This window comes from Macrotis lagotis, chromosome 1 (genome assembly GCF_037893015.1).
Source record: "Macrotis lagotis isolate mMagLag1 chromosome 1, bilby.v1.9.chrom.fasta, whole genome shotgun sequence".
Taxonomy (NCBI): domain Eukaryota; kingdom Metazoa; phylum Chordata; class Mammalia; order Peramelemorphia; family Peramelidae; genus Macrotis; species Macrotis lagotis.
This window is the reverse complement of record NC_133658.1, coordinates 867799387-867826908: the sequence shown is the minus strand read 5'-3', so window position 1 is coordinate 867826908 and position 27522 is coordinate 867799387. Positions and strand designations below refer to the sequence as shown.

General features: G+C 39.9%; 2 protein-coding genes across 8 annotated transcripts; one reads left to right on the top strand and one right to left on the bottom strand.

Annotated features, from left to right (window-relative positions):
• Positions 1-303: 303 nt before the first annotated feature.
• Positions 304-15077, top strand: PNRC2 (proline rich nuclear receptor coactivator 2). 3 transcript variants are annotated; one of them, XM_074218131.1, is made up of 3 exons: positions 304-384; positions 8378-8567; positions 9098-15077. In XM_074218131.1, the coding sequence occupies exon 3, from the start codon at positions 9116-9118 to the stop codon at positions 9539-9541; it is 426 nt and encodes a 141-aa protein (XP_074074232.1). In that variant the 5' UTR covers positions 304-384; positions 8378-8567; positions 9098-9115; the 3' UTR covers positions 9542-15077. The 3 variants fall into 3 exon arrangements, with proteins under 3 accessions (XP_074074232.1, XP_074074231.1, XP_074074233.1); XM_074218130.1 differs by lacking the exon at positions 304-384 and adding an exon at positions 7281-7453; XM_074218132.1 differs by lacking the exon at positions 304-384 and adding an exon at positions 7608-7850.
• On the bottom strand, positions 7899-27284 carry SRSF10 (serine and arginine rich splicing factor 10). Of its 5 annotated transcripts, XM_074218129.1 has the most exons (7): positions 26352-26584; positions 24876-24980; positions 21240-21343; positions 20040-20202; positions 19721-19774; positions 19469-19570; positions 7899-13873 (listed from the first exon to the last, which is right to left on the bottom strand). In XM_074218129.1, exons 1-7 carry the CDS (start codon positions 26450-26452, stop codon positions 13852-13854), a joined length of 651 nt encoding a protein of 216 aa, XP_074074230.1. In that variant the 5' UTR covers positions 26453-26584; the 3' UTR covers positions 7899-13851. The 5 variants fall into 5 exon arrangements, with proteins under 5 accessions (XP_074074230.1, XP_074074229.1, XP_074074227.1 ...); XM_074218128.1 differs by lacking the exons at positions 7899-13873; positions 26352-26584 and adding an exon at positions 26999-27284 and having other exon boundaries at positions 13880-19570; positions 19721-19771; XM_074218126.1 differs by lacking the exons at positions 7899-13873; positions 26352-26584 and adding an exon at positions 26993-27281 and having other exon boundaries at positions 13880-19570.
• Between the last annotated feature and the right edge of the window lie 238 nt (positions 27285-27522).

Genomic DNA, 27522 nt, shown 5'->3' with positions numbered 1-27522 from the left:
GAACAAAAAAGACCAGCTTCAATATCTGGACCACATCCTGTCTTCAATTATGCATCAAGGGCCAGGAACAAACAAAGTCCTTGACTTTTGTGCTGATTTCTGTGCCCTCCGGCTCTTTGGTCTTCCTAGATAACAATCATTTAGTATAATAATCATTTAGTAAGTGTCTACAATGTGCCAGATACTGGGGACACAAGACAATAGCAAAAATAATCTCCGCCCTAAGGAAAGTTATCTTCTACTGAGGGTTATAATACAAACAAGCCAAAATGATATAGACCCAAATTTAGATCCATCAGTCTCAGGCATGTAGAGACTTAACACTGGGAAAGAATGGACAATGTCTCCTTGGTAAATGGCAGCTGAGATGAATTCTGTAGGCAGGTAAGAGTCTTTCTCTTCTAATGTTCTCTCTATGGGATTCTGGACTTAATAAAGAGTAGGCCCAGTAATGGTCATAGATGCAATACTCTCCCCTTCTCTATGGTATTAAAGAAGTTCATCACCTTTTTTGGGTTGCAGATGTAGTAGCGTACAGAATTACTTGTTAAATTTTTAGAGCGAGCATTTCTATCTTGGGAACTGATAAATAATACAATTATGGGCCATGATTTTGTTGTTGCTTGACCAGAATTAAGAAAGCAATAAGGAAAGTGTAAATGATACAGATTAACTGTAAAAGTGTGTTGTGGGTTCACCCTCGGGAATACCTGTTGTTGAAAACTGGACCCTTTCTCAGAATAATATTTTTAAATACATAAAATGAATAGTGCTATAAAGGAAATAATTTACATTGAAATTTTGTTGTTTGGTGGTGTCTGATTCTCCATGACTTCATCTTGGGATATTTTAGAGTCTAAGAGGAATGTACTAGAGAAACTAGAGATACTAGAGTGGTATGTCATTTCCTCTTCAGCTTACTTTACAGACCGCTCTAGTATCTCTAGTTTCTCTAGTAGGTTAAATGACTTACCCTAGTAAGTTAAATGACTTACCCAGGGTCACACAATGTCTGAGTCAGGTTTGAATTCAGGAAGATGAGTCTCTTCCTGACTCTGGATCAGTACTATGTCATGTTGAAATATAGTTGTCAAAATATTTTTTAAAAGGCAATTTCACATGCTTCAGGTTAAGAACTTCTGGTTTGGTATCAAACTTTCATTTGATAAATAAAGAAAATAAGTTCTTTAAGAGAAGAGAATATTTTTATTTTTTCTTGTATTTACCATGTTGGCTGTGTAATTAGGAAGACCTGAGTTCAACTGCTATTTCATACAGCACAAGCTGCTCCATCTGGGTGAGCAACTTAATTAATTTGTGACTTAGTTTCCTCATCTGTTCAATTAAGTGGTTTCATTTTCCATAACCTCAAAGATATTTTCCAACTCTAAATCTAAGATCATATGCTCAATAATAAATGTTCATAGAACTGAATTAATTTCATTAGCCATGGTCCTTGCAGTCTTTCATGCTTTAATGTGAATTGCTTCGATCACTCATTACTTAGGTAAGGTAACTTTTAATGGATCAGGTCAAAGAACTGGAAGAACCAGAGCCTGTGTTAGAGCCCTATGCCTAACAATGAACTCCATGGTCCCTTCTTCAGAATGAACTCTTGGACTCGTTGGTATGTGGATCAGGAGAGTTGCATTTTATCAGAGATCCCTCTCCCATGATCAGCACCTCCCTTGCTAGTCCTGTGATCCAGCCTTGTGACTCTGGGGCAAGTCATTTCCTTTTCTAAGCTTTAGTTTCCTCATACATAAATAGGGGGTGGGGGTGGGGGGTGGACCAGAGATGACAAAAACAGCTTTACATATAAGACAGAAGGATCTGAGATTTAGGCTAGTAAGGAACCTCAGGGTCAAATGAGGTGCCTATCCTTATTTTATGGTTGAAGTGAATGGCCATATAGACAAATCAGTAGCTGAGCTATATACATTATACCGATAGAATAGATAATGATATTGTGAAATGAGTAGAATGTTTCACAGGACCAGTGTTTTAGAGAGTTGGGACATGTTAGTTATGGTTATCTAGTTCAAAATCATTTTATAGAGCAAACAGTATCTTGCCTAATGTCACCCAGCTCATGGGGTTCCTATTAAGATCAGGTATTGCTCAAATATCAGATACTTACATATATATATATATATTTAATTTGCTTTTTCTTTCTCTTATGGAGAATAAGAGAATAGAATCTGAGTATTTGAGTCCTGAGCCACTCTCATCAGCAACAACTTTCATGAATCCCTAAGATTTTGACTTGACTCATCCAGGGTTACACATCAATCAGAGGTAAAATTAACCTGATTAAGGATGTTCCAACATCCTACTCTTTGCTTTGAGCAAAGGGGACTTTGAAATAATTTTTTTCTGCTTAGATTTGTGAGGGACCTGAGCTTCCTTTCTAATTTCATGGAGTAAATAACTGCTGCCAAAATATATTTGATGTTACTGTTTGGTCATTTTTCAGTCAAGTCAGAAAACCTATTTGGGGTTTTCTTGGCAAAGAGACTGAAATGCTTTGTCTTTTTCTTCTCCAGTTCATTTTCAAGATGAGGAGCTGAAGCAAATAGGGTTATCCCAACACAGAAATTACAGTGATAAAAACCCAGGCTTTATGATTATGCCCAAGCACAGGTTAGGCCTGAGAGAAAATGATAAACCTGAACAATCATTAGGATTCTAATAAGACTTCTTATAGGCAAAATTATATTGGAGTGTCAGAGAAATAACTATTTTCCATATTGCAATCTTGTACATTCCTCTTAGGCTCTAAAAGTTAAAGAAAAAGTAGACTTTAATAGCATACTTCCTTCAATGTCATAAAAGTTGAACAAACTTAATGAGTCATAATCTCACAAATAGCCTAAGGCCACCAACTTTGTCAAACAAATTATAGGTAAACTAAATTGGTTATAGATTAAACAACATTTAAGGCGTTCACAAATAGGTTGAGAAGGAAGATGTACATGTTGCCAGAGTCAGACAGAGTTGTGATTTTTTTTCCTCTGGCTTCTTATCTAAGGAATGTTTAAGGTCTTAAGTAAAATTTCACAACCCATGAGATGGGTTTTAGCCAGTTCAACAGCTGCTCAATTAGGCCCTGACCTTATCATTATTATTTCATGATTCAGGTTTTGGTCGGATGAGGTCAATGTTAACTGGAGACAACTAAAGGTTGCAGAAGAATGGCCCAGAACCTTGAATAACAGTAATTAATAAAAGGAAATTAAAAATTCCCATTATAGACCCAAGGAGGGGGAAAAAAAAGAGATTCTCTGGAATTAAATGGAATTCCTCTCTTTTCAGGTTTTAAATTTTTTTTTAATTTTAAAAAATATTTTATTTATTTTCTTTTCCAACTACATGTAATGATAGTTTTTACAAATCATTTTTTTTTCAAGGTTTTGAGTTTTACAGTTTTCTCTCTCCCTCCCTTCCCTCCTGCCCTGGCCCTGACAGAAAGCAATCTCAAATAGGCTCTACATTTATAATTAGGTTCTGGGGCAGCTAGATAGCAAAGTGGATAGAGCATTGGCCCTGGAGCCAGGAAGACCTGAATTCAAATGACCTCAGACACTTAGTAATTTTCTAGCTGTGTGAACTTGGGCAAGCCACTTAACCCCATTTGCCTTGCAAAAACCTAAAAAAAACAATTAGGTTCTAAGCTTAATTAGATTTGGTCAATTCAATTAATACTTAATAATCCAAGGAAACAAATTCAATACATTATTTATTTTTTAAGGGTTTTTTTTAAGTCAAATGGGGCTAAATGGCTTGCTCAAGGCCACAACAGCTAGGTAATTATTAAGTGTCTGAGACCGGATTTGAACCCAGGTACCCCTGACTTCAGGGCCAGTGCTTTATCCACTACGCCACCTAGCTGCCCCCATCAATACATTATTATTATTAAGTATATTTAAAGCATTGTGCCTTCCATGAGGATGAGAGTCCATGATTAGAGTTCATGACAGATGAGGATTTAGCTTATGAAGAGAAAATCCACTAGGAAGGACTTTAGTTATCTGAAGGGAAATGAATGAATGGAAAATTTGATCTCAGAAGGCAAAACAAGGAGGTACTTAGTGATCTTAGCAGCAGCACAGCATTTCCAAAAAACTTTAGGGTTCACAAATGCTTTACTTTAACTCATTTGATCTTCATAATAATCCTGGAAGGTGGGGTGCTATTATTATGCTCAATTTTGCAGATGAGGAAACTGAGACACAGAGAGGGAAAAATGACTTTTCTAGGGTCATATGGCCAGCAAATATCTGAGGCAGGTATGTACTCAAGTCTTCTTGATTGTGTATCCAACATTGTCCCTTGCTAACAATAGGAGCAGTACCAAAGTAGAATAGAGTAGCTAGAATAAATATATAAAGAATTTTATAAAATCTCTAAAAATAAGTTATTTCCCAATTAATAAAGGGTCAAAGAATATGAACAGACAGTTTTACAATGAAGAACCATAAAGATAATTTTTAGTCATGAAAATATTCTAAATCATTGATTAGAGAAATGCAAATCAAAACAACCTTGAGTTATTTTATATCTATCAGATTGACTGATTTGATTGAAAGGGAAAACAATAAATGTTGAAGAGGACATAGAAAAAGTTGGCATAATAATTTGTTGTTGGCTGTATTGTGAACGGATCCAACCATTTTTGGAGAGAGATTTGAAATTATGCTCAAACAGTTATTAAATTGCTTACACCTTTTGACCCAGCAATACCACGATTAGGTCTAGTTCCCAAGTTGAATCAGGAAAAAAGGAAAAAAATCCTGTGCTTTAAAGTATTTATAACAGTTCTCTTTGTGGTGGCAGAGAATTGGAAATTGTGGAATAGCTAAACAAATTGTGGCATATGTTCATGATGGAATAATACTCTGCTATGAGAAATGGGAAGCTGAATGATTTTAGAAAAGCATGGAGAACCCTTCATGAAATAAAGATTGATCAACAAATCAACAGCAAAGATCTGATGAAGGAAGATGTGGTTTGAATTCAGAAAAAGAACTCACATACACACACACACACATTTGTATATTTGAAAGGAATAGAATAGCTAATTGTACGTAATGGATTTGCAATTTCAGATACTATCCTCTGGTTTTCTATTCCCACATTGTTGTGGGCATGTTTTATTTCTTAGATATAGATTAAAAAAAAGCATTATGGTAGCTCGGTGGAATGCCCAGTCTTAAGCCAAGAAGATTCATCTTCCTGAGTTGGTGGTGGCAGAGAACTGGAAGTTGCCTTTTATCATTTATTAGCTGTGTGACTGGGCAAGTCGCCTAATCCTGTTTGCCTCAATTTCCTCCTCTTCGAAATGAAGTTGGAGAAGGTTTTGGCAAACCACTTTAGTATCTTTGCCATGAAAACCCCAAATGGGGTCAGGAAGAGTCAAAGACGATTGAAAAATTACTAAAGCACAGCAGAATGGTTTACTTCAGAGTGAATAATAATAGCTGTCATTTACATGCACTTACAGACTTGACATATATTTTACATATATTATACATTATTTGAGTTCCTCCTCCCTGGAGATTCTGCTCAGATCCATACTGGACCCTCTGGCTCCCTTCCAGCTCTGAGATTCAGAGTTTCTCTAAGACCTGTACATAGAAGCTAATAAATGTTTGCTCCCTTCTTCAAATCCTATGAACTGCTTTAATTTCCATATAGCTCCCTAGAGACCTTGGGTCCAATTAAATATTTGTTCAGTTGGATAAGCTTGAATTTCCCAAGACCACATAGCTAGTGAATGACAGAGAGGAAGGTCGTTTAGGTCGGTCCTCATTTTACCAAAGAATAGAGTGAGGTTAAGTGACTTATCCAAAGCCACATAAGTAAGTAAATGGGAGAAAGAAGTATCCTGTATCCTAAGATTCCAGATTCAGGGCTGTCATTGAGGATTCTCGGAAAGTTAGACTGGGTTGGGGATTCTCAGTCAGTTAAAGATCAGACTAAATATGCTGAGAGGTTTAATCCAATGCTGAGAATTTATATATCCACAGACTTTATTGTGGAATGCTGTAAGTGATTAGAGCCTGACTCTGGCAGCTCATAATTTGAGACAAATCACCTCTTTCCTGGGGCCTTATTTTCTCCATCAGTCACATAGGGAACAACAAGTGATTTGGCGATCTTTTCTTATTCAATTTGAAGGAGAAGAGTGAGATTCAGAAAAGAGACCGAGGAGCAGCTGCTCCCTCTTTGTCTCTGCCCTAAGTCTCCTTCTCAGGGCATTTTGCTGTCATTCATCCATCGATCACCCAACAAAGAATTGTTAAGTCCCTTCCATGAGATGGGGGGATACCAAAGCTAAGAAAATGAATTCCTGCCATGGGAAAACTTCTAATGTGGAGGTTTGCATTGATGCATTTTGTCTGTTTTTGACGTGTCGTATGAAGCAGGCACTTCATGAATGGTGTGACTGTATGTAGAATACATAGTGTCCCAAGAGTCTATAAGCTTTAACAACTTGAAGCTGCACTTTGACTTTTGGGACACTATCCATAAAAAAAAAAACCCCAAGATTTGCTGTTTTTATTTTTTAGGGGAGTAAGCACTCCTAGCAGGAGTGTCCAATTTTTTAAATTTAAATTTTCATTTAAAAAAATCCTGAACTCGATCCCCTAAATAAGCACCTTTCCACATAGGAAACATGAGATTGTCATTACATTGTTTTTTTTTTTAAACATTACTTTCAAGGGATTCCTACTTGTCCTTTTTTTGGGGGGGGGGTGATTTTTAAAATATATTTTAAAAACCCCACTATTTTAATGCTCCTGCCATTTTCCTCTCTCCTTGGGGGAAGGGGAAAAAGGAAATAAAGTGCACGTAACAAACAACCAATTCTCAGCCATCTGTGGCCGGGAACTTCTCTTTTGTGGGGGTGGGGAGGCCGCGTTCCCTTCCGCGTCCCTCCCCTCCCCTCCACTCCCCCCCGGAGGGGGGCGGAGTCTCGGTAACGAGTAGGCGGGGCCGAGCCGGCCTGGGAATGACAGACTCTTCCCGTCATGCCCCTCTGCGGGAGCTTTTCAAACTCGCAGCGACAACAACTCTTCCCCCGCCTCCGGCGGCCACGACTAGCAACAGGAGAGCGCTGCGCCTCCGTTGGCTGCTAGAGGCGGCGCCGCGCTCCCATTGGCCTACGGGAAAGCACCTCCTTCTCATTGGCCGGAAGCGGCGTCCCGGCGCGCCCATTGGCTAGGGTGGCTCCGAGTCCCGCCCCGGGGCGGGGGCTCCCGCCATTTTGTCCGGGGTGGCGGAAGGAGGAGGTCGGAGGAAGCGGCGGCTCTGGGCTCGGTGGGAGCAGCCGGTCTTCGCGCCTCGGTCCCGCTGGCTCCGGTCCTGCCCCGTGTGGCCCGCGCGCTCGCCCGCTCGTCCCTTTTTAGCGGAGGGGGTCACCGCCGCCGCCTCGCGGAGCTCGAAGTCGGTAGGTGGAGCCGGGGCCGCCGCCATGTTGCGGGAGGCGGAGGGCGCCTTTGTTGGGGGCCGCGCGGGGCCCGGGGCCTGTGCCCTGGCCTCCCCCCGCTCCCCTCGGGGCGCCCCCAGCCCAGCCCCTTCTCTTCCTCTCCAACAGCCACGACTCGTTTTTATTACTCATTGAGGGAAGAAAAGTTCCCCAACGCCCCCGCCCCTCCCCCGCACTCGCGGAGCAGGAAGTGCCGGACTCCCGGCGGGCGGGAGGCCCAGTCTCAGTCTCCCGGGGAGCCGCTGCGAGCCCCGGCAAAAGGAGGCGTCGTGGAGTGGGATGGAGTGTTTGGACTGAACTCCTGGAAAAGCCCGGGAGTGGGATGCAAAGGGAGGAGCGGGACGGAGCTGCAGCTGCGGTGTGCGGGGTCGGGGGCCCATTCACACTCTCCTCCGGAGCGGACCGGGGCTCTGTAACAGTGATAGACCTTTCCTCGGGCCGCCGCCGTGGCACACATCCGAGCCGGGGCCTTCCGGATCTTATGGCCCAGCCCTCTTATTTACTGAGCAGGGGAAGGAATTTGGCCAAGGTCACACACAGCCAGGGATGAAACAGGCCCTGATTCCTTTTTATATTTGACCCGGCTGCTTCAGAATTTTTTTTCTTTTTAGGTTTTTTGCAATGAAAATGGGGTTAAGTGGCTTGCCCAGGGCCACACAGCTAGGTCATTATGAAGTGTCTTGAGGCTGGTGCTCTAGCCACTGTGCCACCTAGCCACCCCTGCTTCAGAATTTGAACGTAAATAAGCTAAAGTATTGTTTAAAGCCAAGTTCAGCCTTGCTCTCATATAAAATGAGAGCCTCTCTTAAAACTCAAGGTAGTGGTTGCCTCTTAACAGATTAGTCTTTATAAAATATAAACTGCTTTTTTTTTTGTTGTTTGTAGCTGGGACTTCTCCCCCCAACCTGGGTGCCGCAGAGACTTCGATGTTGGACTCAGCAGATCAGCCCATGAAAACTTCCATACTCAGACAAAGAAACAGATCTGGCAGAAAACAATACTTGTTGTCTTGGGTCTGGCAGCAGGGAAGAAGACAGGTGGTGGAAATCTTACAGTCTGCAAAGCAGACTGAAAGGTATGAAGGGAAGCAAACCTGTGGTAAGATGGATTAGGTAATTCGATATTAGATAGATTTGCCTAGTTTTTAACCAGAGAAAGGACTGATCCATTAAGAAAGATGTTTAAACTCTATTTTCTTCATTTTTTTTAGTTTTTTTGCAAGGCAATAGGGTGAAGTGGCTTGCCCAAGGCCACACAGCTAGGTCATTATTAAGTGTCTGAGGCCAGATTTGAACTCAGGAACTCCTGACTCCAGTGCTCTATCCACTGTGCCACCTAGCCACCCCTAAACTGACCATTTTTCACAAGGATTGATCCTTTAGAAAGACATTCTCTGACTATTTTCAAGTATGTAGAAAATAATTTTCTTTTTGGGGGGGGGATCTGAAATCACAAAAGGCTTCTTGAACTTAAGAAATTTAGGTAGCTGATAAATGTAAAGATCATGCAAAATTGGTAATGTGTTTAAAAAATTTCAATTCTTTCTGACTTTGTTGAGTGACCTATTGTATTAATAAAACTGCACTTTTCCTTCCTTCTTTACAGGTGACATAAAAGCTGAAGATGGGTGGTGGAGAAAGATTCAACATTCCAATTTCCCAATCTATAAATGTTAGTAAGAATCAACAACAGCAACTTAATAGACAAAAGAACAAGGATCAAAATCCCCAAATAAAGATTGTTGTTCACAAGAAAAAAGAAAGAGGACATTGCTATAATTCCTCTGCAGCTGCATGGCAAGCTGTACAAAATGGGGCAAAGAATGGGCATTTCTCAAATAATCAAAATTGGAATTCCAGTTTAGCAAATTCCAATTTATTGTTGAAATCCCAAACTAATCAGAACTATGCCGGAGCCAAATTTAGCGAGCCCCCATCACCAAGTGTTTTGCCTAAACCTCCCAGCCACTGGGTTCCAGTTTCCTTGAATCCTTCTGATAAAGAAATCATGACCTTTCAACTGAAAACCTTACTTAAAGTCCAGCTGTGATGTGAGATAATCAGATTGCTGATGTTAAGTGTTGTTTGAGAGGAGGCAGTCAATCTTTGTTCTTAAACATAAGAACTTCACAACTAGTAACTTGTCTTTCATCTATATAGGGCAGCTGAATGATAATAGTGGATAATACTTGATGCAGAATTTCCTCATGCTTATGTATTTGTGTTTGTGTACATTTTAACTTGTGACCAAGGAGATGTATGGCAGCATTAGATGGCTGTTTGAAAGCAATTATTCAGAATGTTTGGACTTCATGTCAGTTGTCTTAAATTGAGCGACTGCTTTAAGATTTGAACTTCAAATCATGGTCTGAATTGTAAAGAAGGATTTATGGTATAGACTTATGGGCTTTTTCTTAATTGGGGAAAGAAATGTATGATGTCTTATGTTTCTAGGCTAAAACAATAGTGTAGGCAACAACAGACTTGTCATTTTTGGAAAACAAGCTAAAATCATTTCTATTTTACTGTGGCTAGGAAAAAAAGACTGGGAGCTTTCTGGAATAGATGGGTGGATAGGACTCCTTTGGCAATGAATGAGTTAAAGGTTGGACAAGGAGAGAGTGATGCTGAAAGGTGTGGTGCTGGAATCAAAGGGATAAGTACAGGAAAGGATTGAGATTGGTAGGGCAGAGAATATATTGCCCTATTTCTGCCCCATCCCTCAGGGGTTCCTGGCTTTACCAAAGGAGATATGCCAGATTTTCTAGAACACCCATCTCAATTGCTCCATGTTCAGAAACTACATGAAACCTATCCTTAGGTACATAATCTGGACAAACAAAAGTACTGTTTTTTTTGTCAGGAGAATGTACCAAAATGTTTCTTAAAAGATCTTTATTCCTTATTTGGCGTGTTAGTTTTCAAAATGCATCAAGGCACTGAAAAAAAGCAGACAAAATTGGTCTGGCCTCAAATAGTAGACTCCTATGAGAGTTCTTAAAGTGGGGTAAGGTTGTAAGTGACCTAGGAAAAGAAAAAGCCATGTAAATACATGTAAAATTTGTATCATATGTAAATTTTTTGTTGGCCTTTCCTTCAAGAGTATTTTTAATACAAAATTGTTGAAGATGAGGTAGGCCATGGACTGAACTGAGATGTGACCTGGTTTTTAAAGGGATCAAAATATTTTTTTAAAAGTAAGCAGTACCCTAGCCCTAAATTGCTTGCCTGATTGCATATACTTGTTTCAGTTCTAAACTGTATTGCAAGAGACTTCTAACTTAGGGCTAATAGGAAAAAACCAGAACTGTGAAAAGCTGCTCAGAGTAGTGCTCTTATTTTGAACACCAAAAAGGATGTTTGGATAAGAATACTATTAAAATAGGCAATTATTTTTTTTAAAGGGTCAACAAGGTGATTTTGATTGAATGACAATCTTTGCCAAAGGGTCCCTTTTCAAGCAAAACAAGGTACTCCCTTTGGCTTTGTTTCTCCCATCAATGCTTCAAACTAAAGATCGATTACAAAATGATGGGCTTTTTTCCCCCCCTTTAAATATAGGTGCATCATTTTGTAAGCTTATGTATGCAATTAGGATCTATATGAGCACTGATTTTTTAAAATTTTAAATAGTAATCTAAAAGGGAAAAAATTTGGATTTTAAAGCAGTAATTTGTCTGAGAAACTTTATACAAAGTGATAGCTCCTTCTATGTCGATAGTTTTCTTCATAAAACTGATTGGCATTTTACTTTTCCCCAAGGAAAAAATAAGAACAGATGTCCAAATACATTTGGTATTTAGTCAACTTTTTGTGAAATACTTGAATATGGATATGAATTTGAAACAAAATTGAAAATAAAAAATTGTTCCCCCAATGAGTTGGTTTTCTTTTTTTAAAAAGTTTTAATGTGCCAGGCATGTGATAGCTTATTCTCAATATTTAGAAATAGAAGTGCCAGTAGTAGGGGTGGGGTTAGGGAAATTTAGGTAGTCAGGAGACTGGGGGTTAGTTGCTCTTGCCAGAATGAGCTGGTTTCTGGAAAAAAATGGGACTAGCCAGTGCTTTCCATTACTGTTGGATGAGATCTTGGATCTAACTTTTAATAGTTGTGACAGGATGGGCAAAATCAGAGAGGACCTAGACACTGGGGCCATTGGTATTGACTATCAGGTTAGGAAGGGGTAGGTGGTTTCTTAGTTTCTTGAATGGAACTGTAAATTTAAAATGGAATGAGGGCTGATTTGGAAAGCCAGCTACTACTGTTGGGTGGAAGCCATGCATCAGTTTTGCAGGTATACCACCTTTCCATGGGGTACTTCTGTCTCTACTAGAACTACCTTTTGGTGTTTGCCCAGAGTTGATTTGACTTCACCTATGTGATATGTAATAGATTGGAGGCCTTAGTACCACTAAGCAAAAATGAATGGGAGTTAGGTTTTTCCCAAAGAGTTCCAACTGGCATAAGATTATTTTGTGGAAGTAGTCATTTCCTATCACATTCAAAAAAATCCCTTCAAAAATCTGCATTGGCATAAAGGATGGTACATTTAGGATAACAGTTAAATGTTTATAAAATGGTTCCTACAAAACAAAGTAGCTTGAAATAATCAACCTAGTCTAGTGGGAAACGCTGGGCCCAGTTGGGAGGCCTGGCTTCCAGCCTTGGCACTGCTGAGTTGAGCACCTTTGGGCTAATTCCATCCCTTCCCTGAATGGGGGAGGAAGAATACAGCTGGGAATGGCTTAGAATCACACCAAACCCAGAGTTGTTAAAGAACTTCAGGATCAGTAGCCATCTTATCTTTGCAACACTCCCGACAAAGATCATTGTCCTCCACCCAACAGCAGAGTAGACTGACCCGAAAACTCTTAAGTTTCCCAGAAAAGTAGAGGATACAACAGTAGAGATGGCTGTCAGTTGGACTGGATCATCTTTCTACAGCTTTAAGTTTTCCTAACATTTGACACATGCTATCCAATTAGATCCTCATGGCAGTTGTTCTGAGGTGTAGGCTATGTAGTATTTCCTCCACAGATGATTTGCTAGTCAAGTCCTGGTCTCATGACTACACTGGCCCTCCAGGATGAGGCAGAGTGGCCCCTTCCCATTTAATGAACATGTGAAATCATGAATAAAAAACCTGAACCTCTCATCCCTCCCCACTTTACAATCTTCAATGGCTACCATTTGGGATAAAATGCTGTCTTGGACTGGTAGCTAAAGCTCTACAGAGCCCACCTTTTCTCCATCTTTTTTCCTGTAGTCTGTACCCTTCCAAACTTGTTCACTGGCTGATGCCCTTACACAGAAACCCATTGTTTGCAAGGGAGCTCCAAGGCTGGAATGCATTCTGGCTCTACCTTTTGGGATCCCTATATCCGTATCAGTTGTCATTTGCTAGTTGCTTTTCTGTCAAGTACTGCATATCCCTTCCCCACCTGGTTGGTTCAAATTGCCAAAATAGGCAAGGCACTTCTCTTAAGAGTGAAGAGACTCATTGCAGCAATCTTCACATTGGTTATGTGGAGATGGACTCAAAGAATTTAAAATAATTTGAGCATCAAGGGCCTGAGCAGCACAAGAGCTGTTACACTGATGGAAGAGGAAATGTCAATCCTTTTGGGATGCAATGTGAGAAGTGGCTTCGTGTTGGGAGTGTGATCAGCCCAGATGATACTAGTGGGGCATCTGCAGATTTTCTTTGCACCCACATCTGGCATGCTTTTGTACAGAATAGGAAGGTACTTCCTTTTGGATTAAACAAGAACCAAACTAGGGAATGACCTATACCTGGCAAGGAGAGGGTAAAAGCCACACAGAGCCCCAGAGTGAGCCTTCAAACTTTTTTGCTGGGGTGCCAGCTATTCTGATTTATTGCTCAGATGTTTCATCTTTCTGTTCTGTTTGGAGTACATAGCCATTCTTTTGCCAGAAATTCAAGCTCCCTGGTTCCAGTCTGGCTGGCAATGACAATGACCCAGCCAAGTGAAGGGCCCCCCCAAATGAGTCTTTGTGTTGAGGCAGCTTCTGACCCAAGGACGACTGTACTATTCCCAGTACCTAGGGAAGGGGCCCTATACAGTAGACACACAAGTAGGTAGGTGCCCAAGAAATGAAAGAGTGGGAATGAGGTTCAACTGAGGCACATCTTTCTCACCATACCAGACACTTCCCCAAGACTTTCAAACTTCAAACAGTAAAAATACTCTCAAGTGCTCATTGCTGTTCAGTTTACTCTTTATTCTCAGACTTTCAGAAGTCCTCCTTATGGTCTGCCAGGTGGGAGATTCTTTGGGCAGGAGTGATTGGTGCAATATTACCCTCCATGAGGTTGAAACCAAGAGCCAAATCAAGTCTCAGGCCACATGTCTTCTACTCCTGAGAAAATGTAAGAGAAATCATGGAATTTTCTCTATAGTACTTTGCAAACAGGAATTGAGGTAGAAAAAAAAAACACAAGTCAGCAAAAACAAGACTGCCAAAGCTTTAGTTCCTGTCCTTTCATTTCAAGAATTATGTTAATTTGGTTTTGATTTCGATCCATCTTCAGCCATGACCTAGTGTAAAGAACCTTGGACTGGGTGGCTCAGAAGGGGCCTGATCCTGAATTCTGGTTCCAACATTTACTAGAAATGACCCTGGGAAAGTCACTTTAACCCCACTGATCCTGTTTCTTTGCTAGCTAATAGATACATCTATTTTTTGCACAAGATTGTTGTGAAGCAAGTATGTTTTCAGTTTTAAAATTATATTTTATGGTGGAGTTTGCTCACAAAAGGTGCAATGCAGTAGCCAGTACAAGGTGAGTGGACTTTGCACCAGGTTGTCTGACACATACTTGAGCATGTATGTATCCAATTCCTCACTAGCCCACCTTTTTAGTGCCTTTGGGTTGCAGGCCCTGTACCAGGCTCACTCTTCTGTTTGCTGCTTCTTCCCTTTTTTTTTTTTTGAAAGTTTGCCTTTGTTCTTTTAAGTATGGAAGGCCAATTCACAATGGTCAGGTCTCATTCCCTCCCATTGGTTTGCCATTTTGCCTTCTGAGGTCACCCAGTTCGATTGTTCCTATCCTCAGCAAGATGACATTTCTTCTACACTTTCTTCCCAGAAGCTGCAATATATCCATCTGTGCTGAATTATTCTCTGCACTGCTTCTTGCCTATTTTTGACACAGGCATCATTCATTCACAATACAGCTCTGGGGCAGCTATAGGACAGTGAAAATTGCTGGGTTTGGGAATCAGGGGCACCTCCTGAGATAAGTTGGGTCCATCAGCATGTTACTTACCTGTTCAGAGCCTCAGCATCCTCATTTATAAAAAGGTATTTACATTATCTATCTGAAGTATTGAAATAATCTTGATTACTGAAAAAAACCAATCTACTTACAAAGAGTGCAATTTCCACCCCAAACCTTTAAACACTATTAGATGATCAATTTAAATGTATAGAAACTTCACTGGATCCACCTCTCATGTGCCTTTTCCTAGAAATCCCTTTCCTTCTGAATTTTACTATTTTTGCCTCATGGAAGGCAAGCAGTATCAAGAGGAAAGCAATGCACTACTATTTCTGACAATATTTTGAAGAGTGTTAAACTCTAGGGGATAGTAGAATCCTATAGAAGTAGAAATTGAATCCCAAATTTACTTTTCTACTACGTGATCTTGGATATGTAATTCAAACTTCTTTGGTCTGTTTTTCATCTATAAGAGGGACATCTAAAGTCTCCTCCAGACTTAAATTCTATGAAAAGGGAAGGAGAAACAGGATTCATGGCTAAGTCCTGTTCAGTCCACCACTAAGTCACAGTTTGAGACTCTAAGCCTCCAGCTCTTCCTCTACTTAAAACTGGTTAAGTGGAGATAAATACAAATTGAACTCCTGCTGAAAAGCCAACAAAGGAGCATAGGTTATGTATTCTGGGTTACTTCTTTTGAGGACACAAAAGTTTACATTTGACAGTGTGTGGTTTGTAAAGTCAACCACATCTGAGCATTACTTCTCCCATTACTACTTCACTGTTGCTGTGAGGAAAGCATTTGAATTTATTTTTAACTAGGGACTTGTATATTAGGATCATTAACAGCATCAAGTTTTATTGACTTTGTTCAAGAACGAGGCTGACTTGTTGATACTTAGCTATAGTTTTCCTCTATATATTACTGGGCCTCAGTTTCCCCATCTATAAAAGTAAAAAGCCTGCCTTTCATCAGTGGTTCCCAAATTGTGTGAGGTATGGAAACAATTTAATGATCTTGATTATCATGCCATACAATAAATGAAACTTTTTATATGCCTAACCTTCTTAACACAAAGTGCACTGCCTGATACATATGTGCTGATCAGTAAATACAAGTTACTGAATTCATAGTAGCTTTAGGTTGCAATTATTTTCTCCATTTAATGGATTCCAAAGTACAACCTATCTTGGGTGCTGTAAAATTTTTCTTGATGTTAAGGACTCTTTATTCTGTAAAAGGTTGTTTTTATTAAATTATCTCCTCTGGCTGAAAAGTTTATGATACTAAATTGGTGAAGCTTAAAAATCTTCCAAAATCATTATTCCTTATTATCAGGAAGAAAACTACTCAAAGCCAAAGACACCTTGCCACTACCACTTTCTATATAACGAGGTGACAGAAAAGTCAAACAAAATGAATTCCCTACTGTAACTTAAAATTAAATTGGTTATAAGCAACTTTCAAATTACTAAGCCTTCTAATCACTTGTGTGTTTTGCCTTTGTCTTCAGGAGTGTAGGTGAAGCCATATTTAAGAGCACTGACAATGGAATATGTGGACAACATAAGGATTTCGGGGATCCTAGATGAAGACCCAGGGACCCAATAGTTATTTTGTTGTACCAGAGAACTTAGTAGAACGTATTCTTCACCAAGTGCCATCTTCCCCACAAACGTATACATGTAAATATCACTAATCACTCAAGTGTAGAATATGGCAACGTCAAAGTAGTGTTTCAATTCCAGGAAATAATCAACTGGAGTAGTAATAGCCCTGCTTCACAACAACGAGGAGTTCAATAAAATTCAATTATAATCAAAATACCCAGATGTTTCTTTCAATGTATTTTTGTAAAAAATAAGAGACTTGTTATTTTGAAGAAAGTCAGATGTTCTAAAAGGGAAGGCCCAGCCATTCTAACCCCTTATCCAATACAGTTTACTAGAAGGACCACAGAGGGGAAGGGAAGCAATCATTTGTGATGGACTTTCCAAGGCCAAGTTCCAGGGCAGATAGGACAAGGAAGGGTGTTGAATTTCAAAGGGATGAGGATCAAGACTTACTTTCAATGAGATTTGCTCTATTTCTTTTTTTAGGAGAAAGGTTATAACAGGAGAACACGACCTAATAAAATAATGAAACCATGGTGAATGAGTAGGGAAGAGTGGAAGGCACGCTGGACTAAAAGGCCATGCCTTCTTTTGTGCAGCTATCTGTCACTTACTTAGCTGTGTGACTGTGCAACTGATCAATCACCTTTCAAGGCCTCAGTTTCCTTTTCTGTAAAAGGAGTCATTTCACTAGCTTGGTTCTTGGCTCTCTTCAAGATCTAGCAGGTGACAACAAAGTGACATGAGAAGACAAATGTGTATTCATGGAATAACTATGAAATACACTGTTGCTTAAGGTAATGTCAAGGTACCAATCAAGAGATGTATCCTTTATAGTCTGTCACATTCAAAATCAAAGATAGTTTGATTAACAGACACTCATTACCAAGCCCATTTCACCATGGTATGTTTTTAAAAAAGAAGCTTCTATTACAGAATCATGGCTTAAAACTGTAATAATTCCAGTTGGTCATGATGTCCTTCATTTTGTTTTTATTATAGCATGTTTGCTTAATTTACAGCAAGCAGAAAATAAGCTGGGTCTTTTTGTTTTGATCCAAACATTGATGTTTTTAAAGGTTGTACACAATATTTGTTAAAAAGAACATATAAAAATACCTTTTTTGAAGCTTCTATAAGAAAGAAAATACAAAGTTTAACCCCACAACTTTCCTCTTTGCTATAACTGCCAGCTACTGCTACAGTTTTAAATAGACTTTTTGTTGTTTTGAAACTATACATCCAGGAAAGTCTACAAAATTAAAGAAACGTGCATATAAATGATTGCATAGCAGAACATGAACATTAACTGCAAACAGTAAAGAAATAAAAGTTAGAAAGACTATCAAATATACAAAGGTTCTAGAATCAATCCCTTAAGTATGTTCCACAAACGTTTTAAAACCATCTTTTTTATTTTTTTATTTTATTTTTTTTTTAAAAAATAGGCCTGGCCTAGATAACTAAAACCAAGAATAAAGTAGGTCTCTACAAAGAAACTTTTTTCCTATCAACATCTCTATGCTTACATTTAACAAGCAATCCAAGGTGTACTGATGCTAGCTCTTGTACGGAAATGAGGTTGGACCTTGTCAAAAATCCACTTTTGTTCGGAAAACAAAAACAAAATGACTTGCCTTTCAGAGAAATACTTGAAATCACTATTAGTCTGATAGCATGTTCACATTTGTTTATAGCTAAGTACTGCATGTAAGATCAACTAAAAACCCAGAAATGTAGCTCTTGCTTAAATCTAAAGCCTCTTTTGCCTCTAATTTATTAATTTTCCATTTTATGGCACCGAAATAACATTCGGTTTTAGGGGTATTATCAGTGAAACTTGCCTCACTAAATAAACTGAAATAAAATCTCCCTCCCTCAAGGAAGACTTGGTGGGAAGATTCTAATACAAATGAACACAACAACTGAATGTCATTGGCATAAAAATTGAGTTCTTTAAACACTATGCACACACACACCCATGCGTGTGCATAACCCCCACACACACATACACACACAAAACCTACTATGAAACAATTTACTTGCCTCTAACAGTAGTAAGAAAACTAAGCAATATTATGGTTAACAACTCTCTAAAATTCAGAATAGCTACAAAAACAGCACACATTTTTTCCTAAAAATATTTCTGCTGCTATTATGACCTCAAATTTTAGCTAACATTACAGATGTTTTCATTTTCCAAAATATTCAGAAACCAGGCAAAAGTAGTCAAAAAAAGACTAATCACTCAATCTCCCTGAAGACTCCCCACACCCATCTCCTCTTCTGTGGGCACCATCTACCTGAGATGGTTCAGTTGACAAGAAAACCTTAACACCACACTGCTCCATGTACTAATGAATGTTATAACCACAGAAATGTCAAATACACACCTTTTCCTCCACCCACCCACCCCACCTCCCCAGGTCCACTGTAAATCTGAAATGCCAAAGCAGTCATTATTATACTGTGGCTAGTTTTCCATTTCGTTATGTTTTAAGGATCAACCTAACTTTCTAGTTTAAACAGTTGTTCTGTCAAATTATACCATTTTTGCTTCATGGATATGAACTTTATTTCTAATAGGACAATGTTGCAAATTATGGTCAACTAACAACTTTTTACCAATATTTCAAGCATAAAAAAAGAGAATCTTTACAAAAATATACAGAGACACCACAATCAAATTGGTAGCTGCCCATGACATTTAACAAACTGGACTCTTAAGAGTGGCTTCTCAACAGTATATCATTTTAATTATAATAACCATTGCCTGCTACAGGGAAAACTGACAAAAGTAAAAGTTTTGGGTTTTTTTTTGCCTTTTTTAAGCACTGTTGCAACATTGTATTCCTGATAATTTAGTAAACTGAACTATGAGTAAATGAATGATACATGCCTAAAAAACATTATAGTTTTGCTGTTAGTGGCCACTGGACTTTGGACTTGTCCATGACCTCGATCTAGATTTTGACCTAGACCTAGACTGTGATCTTGACTGGGATTTGGATCTGGCTGGTTCTTTTTTCCTTGATTCCTTTTCGTATCTTGAGCCTGACTTATAATGTGTTTTGGAATCTGTTTTAGAGGTGCCTCTAGTTTTGGTGTGAGATGCAGACCTAGAACGTGACTTAGCCTTCATTTCTTTCTTGGGCTGGGACTTGGATCGTGATCTTGAATTGGATTTAGACCTCGAAAAAGACCGGTTTCGGTGTTTGAATCTTTCAAAAAAGAGGAGACATTAGATTAGCGTAAAAAGACGGTTTCCTCCTAAATCTGATTATTTTATCATTCTTAGAGTAAATAATTTCTTTCCCCTGACATTGATTCATCATCTCTGCATTGTAATAGATCAGAACAAAACTAATTACCTATCATTGTCTGAATGGCTTCTGCTACGGCGTGGTCTTCCAGTAGGTCTACTGCTAAAAAGGCACATCAGAAAAAGTAAAGAATGAGAAATGTCTACTTATGTAGATGATTAAAATATTGGCTTAAAAAAAGGTAGGCACTTAGAGCCAAATAATTATTTTAATGTCAACAAATCATGCAATATAAGATTCCTACATGTGGTTACAGTAGGGTATACAAAAGTTTTCAGAGTATTTTTAAACTCAACAGTGAAATAGTAAATGTGCTTTGTTTTTCCAAAGGACTGCTACTCAGTTAAAAATCACACATCACACTTACTTTCTAGGACTATAAGATCTTCTGTAGTTGTAATCAAAAGAACGACTCCTGGACCTCCTCCTTTCATAACTTCGGCTTCTGGATCGTCTATATCTGTCATAGTCATCATAGCGAGAGGAGCTGTATACATTTCTCCCTTCCTTAGCTTTCATTTGATTTGGTGCTGTGGGGAAAAAAAAGTTTTGCATTTAATGTCTCAAGTGAGCACTTTCAAATGTTCATTATAAACAACTGATGCTTTTTCATCTTTTCAATATCCTGTAGAAATTAGATGTGAAACCTGCATTCTGAGTAAAAGGTAGGTTTTAACTATTTTACTTTTCCAAAGTAAGGCAGAAAGTTGGCCTCAGAATCAGAAAGAACTGGGCTCAAGGGCAACTCTCTAAGTCTATAACTTACTTAGAAGACAATGACCTTTCTTTGGAAGAGGAAATGTCTTCACCAGGAGTTCCCTATAACAAAGTAATCTCTGGTCTAGTCCCTATCCTTAGATAATATTTTTCATGGCAACTTTTTATTTCCAAAAATCCCAGTTCCTTTCAGCAACTTCAATGTATAGCCTGGCTATTCACTATGCTGTTTCAAGATGTGCCAATTACTTTCAGCAGAATGGCCAGAGAAAAAAAGAGATATGTAAAAACACTGTCCCAAAAGATTTAATATACATGCCAAAGTAAAAGAAAATGACTTCACATGGAGGATGTGGTTATCTTGCTTAATGATCTTTTAGGAATATCAAGACTAAGACTTCTTACATTTGCAAAGGTTAATATACTAAGGACTTCCTGGGGTCTATGAACATAGTAGGAAGTTGGTCAAATGCAGATTATATAGTTATGGGAGACATCTAGCAAAAAACAGCAATACCACACTCAATCTAAAAGTAAAGCCTGCCAACACAAAGAGCTGCCACCAAGTTCTGGCCCTTAGTAATTAACGATACACAGAATGAATTAGCTTAATTCATTGTAATCCATGATCCAATTCTATTTTTTAAAAATTTACATGATCAGTGAGATGAAATTCAAACTTACTGAAAGCAATTAGAAAAGATTTTTTCCCATTAGTTCCAAGTGTCAAGCAGTGTAAGAAAATATTTGTGAAATGAATGAAAATTCTCATCACCAGATGAAGGAATCTCAGTATAAAATAACTATATTTAGAAATGACTTCTCAAAGGGTTGACAGAGTGACACTTACTTTTGCGATCTCCTTGTGCAAACTGGATTTCAATTTGACGTCCACAAATCCATTTTCGGTCCAAATTATGCAGGGCATCTTCAGCATCACGAACATCTTCAAATGTGCTAAATGTTAAGGGGCTTGGGAAAGTTTTGCAAACTTTGATATAGAACAAAAACTTAACTGGCAAAAGTGGCACATTCCATGATCTGTCCATCTTTTTTCCCCCCCTCTAGAAAATCACTTAGGTAATTGATACTTACACTTTAAAATCAAGCCATCTGTTTTTAAAGCCACAAAATCTTAATATATATATATATGCAAACATATATTATTAAGTCATTAAGAGAAAAAATCCATTATTTTCCTAACTCAATCTTTTTAGAATTAAAAAACAAAAGCTTAAAAAAAAGATAGCAGAGAATCTCCCTAACTGAGTTTCAGGAATGTTATTTTACACTTGCTTAGTACCAAATGAAATTTCCTTAAAATTATATCAAAAAGTATCTCCTTGTATGAAAATGTAAAAAAATAGCAAAAGCTCCGGATAATCAATAAATAACAATCCAGCCTGCAAGAGCTGAACTCTAAAACTAAGTATAAGACCTCTATCCTCCCTTTTGGTATTTTAGGCTCCTTCAATGTGCTTAAAACTAGGATTTAATCCACTTATCTATCTTGCAATGACCACAAAATGGCAGTATATAATACCTGCCCTTCCACTGTGTGTATAAAAATGAAATTATTGAGCATGTAAACAGAAGCATATAGTCCTGGCACAAACAATTTTATGTAAGAACCACTACCGTTTTGTGGGATCCTGGAATGGACAGCCAATTCCAGAGTCCTGAGTCTGATATCGAATGGGCTGTTTCATGAAAAAGCAGATGACTTGGGAATGATTTTCTAGTTGGAAATATTTTCAAACAGAACTTCTGTTAAAGTTCAAGGTTTGATGGGGCTTGTTGCTTTCTCCTCAAACCTCTCCATTTTATTAGGAGGCACAAAATGGTAAGAACTATTGGGCTTTCAAATAGCAGTCAATTCTATCACCCAAATACATTTATTTCTATTTGAAAGTCCCCCACTCAGCTGTCATGCCAAAGGCTCCTCTATATTGCTCAAAAGTAGGTCCATGACCTGGAAACTGACTTCCAGATATGACTAAATGAAGATGTAGGACTGAAAAGAATTCTGGCATATTATGGGGACCAAATGGTCTAATTTTCAAGCAATTATTTGCTTTCTTTCCTGACATGTTATAAGGCAATAAGTCCTCAAAAACAAAAATTAGGCCTCTTAATTTGAGGAGCAGGGAAATTATTTTAGAATAAGGCTTACCCCTTGGAGAGCTTTAGGGCAAAAATTTTAGCATAATTAAAAACAGACTTTAATGTATTGTAAGCATATTTATGGAACTCTTTAGCCAGAGGCTGAAGTAATCAAAACCAAAAATGTTAAAGGATAGTTTAAAAAAAAAAAAGAAAGAAAATAAACTCATGAATACAGCCAACTAAAACAGTCTTAAGGCAAATTAAGGATTTTTGTGGCACATCCCTAACCTTTGAAGTGCCCTTCTTCATATCCATTCCTTGGTATGAAAAGGTTAAGACTGGCCAGATCCTGGCTTTATGTAATGGCTCAGTGATAGGGATGCAGGAGGATAAGTAGGTTGGGGGGTAGGGTTAGATATCATCACACCAGTCCTGAATAAAGATGCTTTAGGAACTCTCAAATGCACAACTCATCACCTTTTCTTTTAGAAATTAGACCAGTAATTCACCAGACTATAAATATTTAGCTTTCTTTCCCCCTTCTGGTATTAAGGAAAATATTCTGTTTCTGCCTCAAATATCATCCATTTGAATCAAACTATAGTAAACCATATTTGTTCACATGTAAGCTAACCACCAGGAAAAAGTGGAAGGTCATCCTTGTTGCCAGTGAATCCTATTCTTTGTCATGCCAAAAAGAAATGGTCACACTTGGAAGAAACTGCTTCTGTCCTTCCTGAAGCAGTTTTACTGAATTCACTGGACTCCAAATTTATCCTAGATTATAATGCTGGCTCAATCAGGGTTTGATTCACACACTCCCACCCACCGAGCCACAGGCTTTAAGGGGAAATCATCAGGACAAGCAAGTCCTGACTCAGTGTTCCATGAGATCAGCATGGATCTAGGGCTGGCATTTTTCCTTATGAGACTAAGCAGCTGGTATAAATGAGAGGACGCCATAGAAGTACCATCACATATGACAGGGCTAAGATAAGAGGGGAAATATGGTAGCCACCTGAAAATGGCCAGGCTCTGACATTTCTGACCATGGTCAGTAGAGCTGAGCTGTAGTAGGGAAGAGTGTGTACAGTTCTAGAAACCAATGATAATCGTTGCTATGAAACCTATCAGCAGCAGAAGTGTCATTTCTGGTGGCTTCAAGCCCAGAAAACCATCAATGCTAAGTTTTCAAATGGCTCCTCTTAAAAGGATGGTTTTGTGAAGACTACTTCACTCTGGGGCTTTGTACTCCCCCAAATTGTTTTTTTTTTGTCTGTTGTCCTGGGATATAAATGCTAAAAAACTGTCAAGCCCCAATCTAGTACACATATCTCTCTCTATATATATATTTTCTGAGCTAAAACTCAACTGTGTCATATGGCAGATACATTTATCTTGCAAGCTGAGAAAGAATGCATTTTATACAAGATCACAATCACAATTATCAACAGCCCCCACAATGAAGATACAGGTTTTGTCATTAGACCAAACCAGAATCAGTTTGCAACTTTAACTGCTTACACAAAAACAAAAGGAAAATTGTTATTCCGTAGGATACATCAGGTATGACTCCTTTAATCTTGGCCATCATTCAACTTCATCTTGACCTTTAACTCTTTAAGTGCTTGTCAGAAGGACTTGTCATGAGATGCTTGGTCAAATATGACAGATGGCTTTATCTTTTACTTTGAAAAACAACCTTTTCCCCCTTTTGTAGATAAAGCGAAGCTTTGTCTCCCATTATGGCTTGTCCTTCTTCCAGCTTTTCTTTATTTTTTCTTTTCCCAAACTCTCCCTTCTCTTCAAGCCTGATCCTTAAGAGGTCTTTGGCTTGTCTACTTGCCTTAATTGTTGAACTCTACTCTAAAGGTTCTTTCATGCTTTCTCTTTGGGGTCGCCATAACTGTACAGCTTTACATTCTGAGGCAACAACAGAGGACAGTAAATTAGGGGACAATATTAAAGAAGTTTACCTCATTTTTAAACAATCTGTTTTGATCAAGTGTTTCAAATTATCAAAAGACAAGAAAACCAACCAACATTTTGCTAAGCACAAGAACATTACTTTTAGTTTGACTTACATTAAAAATGTGGTAGCAACCACGGAAGTACAACACACCAAAGCTTAAATCACACATTAGAATTATCGATTTTGAGTTTCAGCAGCATGACTGGAAATTAATTTTTAATACTATTTTTGATTAGATCTCATAGAAATAATAGCAATGTATGAGTTAATTTGCAAAAATTTGATGACACAAAACACTCATTAGATACAGCACAAAAATAAACTACTTTTAGATGTGTTACCTCTTACACAAACTTGAATTTCAAACTTCAACACCCCTCACTACTCAGCCATCTGAAGAAAGGATATTGAACGTAAGCAAATCCTCTTGGACGACGAGTGTAGAAATCAAGTGGCACATACACATCAACTATGGGACCATAACGACCAAATTCCCGGCGCAAGTCTTCAGACCTAGAACACCACCAAAGATACCTCAAATTTTTTTATGTTCTGTTACTATTCACCATTTTTTTAAGCCAAAACTTTCCTTTATGTGTACTCTACGTAGTATTTATATGTAAGCCAACTCTTCTTCCATAGAGACTGGGAAGCCAGAAGAGTGGATTTTCTGCTATTATTTACCAGCTGAATGATATGGTAACCTTTGGTGCTTAAAGCCTCAGTTTCTTCATCTGGGGAACACAGGAAGATTAACATGTTCTTCAAATTCCCCTTTAGCTCTAAAAATGCACAAGAATGAATTGGAACAATATGGAATAGGGACTGGAGCTGAAATTTCCCTTAAAAGGATCATCTTCTGTAAGTTTCAGAGAAATTGCCAGTGAAACTAAAAGGTAAGGGGCAGCTAGGTGGCTCAATGGATAAAGCACCGGCCCTGGAGTCAGGAGTACCTGGGTTCAAATCCGGTCTCAGACACTTAATAATTACCTAATTGTGTGGCCTTGGGCAAGCCACTTAACCCCATTTGCCTTGCAAAAAAAAAAAAAACACCTAAAAAAAAAGAAAACTAAAAGGTAGTGTGACTGGTTCCAGGTCTTCCTGCTCCCTAGATGGCCTAATTCAAAGCATACCTTTAAAATAAAAAGCAAAACAAACAAAAAACTGAGGGTGTTACCAGAGGCATGGAGCAGATGTTTTCTATGAGGTCCTTCTAGTTCTCAAACATCTTTGATGCCATTTTGTAGGAAAATTAAATGACCACTATTCCTAATTTACTAATCAATAAAACCTAGTCATAATTGAAATCAATTTTGCATCTATCCACAACATTAAATAAAAACAAGCCCAGACAATAAAAGCCTTCTAATATTTTCCTTTCTGCTGAACTAAATAAAACTCAATTCCTGGGAAGCATGAAGCATTTTTATTATTTTGAAAATTGTAAAAAAACTCTCGTGGGCGGATATTTAGTGAAGAAAAACTCAACCGTAAACAGTACAGAATGGAAAAGTCCAAATCCCAAATAATAGCTTTCCAAATCTTGATTATTTCCCCTCTCTTTAATTGAAGTCCTGAGCAATCTCAATCAATCTCTGTCTCTCTCTCTCTCTCTATTTTACATAAACCCCTGTAATGCCTTGTGGGGAAGGGAAAAACTACATTTCCTTTTTCTCCCAACTCATGCAGTGCCAACATAAATCACCCTTCCCTCAACCCCCCCAATCTTTTAGAAGAAAACAAGGGACCCTAATAAATTTTAAGCTCTCTTAATATCTCCAAGAGAAGATCTTAAAAAATAAAGGCAGAGTGGATGGAGCATTGACCCTGGAGTCAGGAAGACTTGCGTTCAAATCCAATCTCAGACACTTAGTAATTGCCTACCTGTGTGGCCTTGGGCAAGTCATTTCGCCCCATTGCCTTAAATAAGCAAAAATTAAAAAATAAAACATCAAAAAAAACAAAAGGTAGAGTTCTGCTTCCATTAACACTCAGAGCCATCGTGCAAAGGAGGCTCATTTATGATGCAGACCGACTCCTCGGGGCAGTCTAAACACCGATCTCCTAAGAAAAATGCGGGAAGCCACCTTCCCCCCAAAACTCGGACGGAGGGGTGCGCGCGCGCGCCCAACTGAACACCGAACCGAGGCGCAACAACAGCGGCGCCCCCGCCCCCCGTTATTTCCACGCGAGGCGGCCCCGTGGAGGCACCCCACCCCCAGCCCCACGAGCGCGAGCCAGGGGGCGCGGACGGCGGGGAAGGCGCCCTCGCGGTGCGAGAGGCGGCGTTTTCGGGGCCGAGTGCGGCCTGTGTGGGAGCGAGGGGGCCCGTGCGCGCGCGCCCGCGCGGGAGGCCGGGGGAGGGGGCCGGGCCCGGGGCCTCGCCTGCGGCCTGGCCCCGGCCCGCCCGCCATGTTGCGCCCCGGCCGCGGCCTCCGCCCCCGCCCCCCGCGGGCCCGGCCCCCGCCCCGCGGCCGCCGCCGCCTCCCGCTGCCTCCCGCGGTGCCCCGGGTTCCGCCACTTACACACACCTGGTGTCGTCGGCCACATTCCTCACAAACAGGGACGTGTTGGGCGGGCGCAGGTAGCGGGACATGGCGGTGGCGAGCGGGGCGCGAGGGCGGGCGGGCGCGAGGCGGCGGCGGCGGCGGCACTGGCGCTAACGGGCGAGAGCGAACCGTCCGCGCGCGGCTGCTGCGGCTCCGGTCTCACGCACGCACGCACGCACGCGCCCGCGCCCCCCCAGCGCGCGACGCCCCTCTACGGCAACCGCCTCTTCTCGCGAGATCTCTCCGCCTTCCCCAGCGCCTTTCCCTTCTCCGGAGGCCGCCGCCTCCCGGAGCCCGCGGCGCTTCCTCGGGGGCGCGTGCGCGGCTCCTTCTCCCGCGAGAGCAGGCGGGCGCGCGCCGCCCTCCCCTCCCCCACCCGCCTCGGTCCCCGACTTTCATTCATTCATTGTTCCTTTCTCCGCTCCCTAACCGCCGCCGAATCCCGCCTTCCCCTCCCCCACTTCCTGCCGCGCGGGACGCCTAGCGCCCCGCACCCCGCGGCCCTA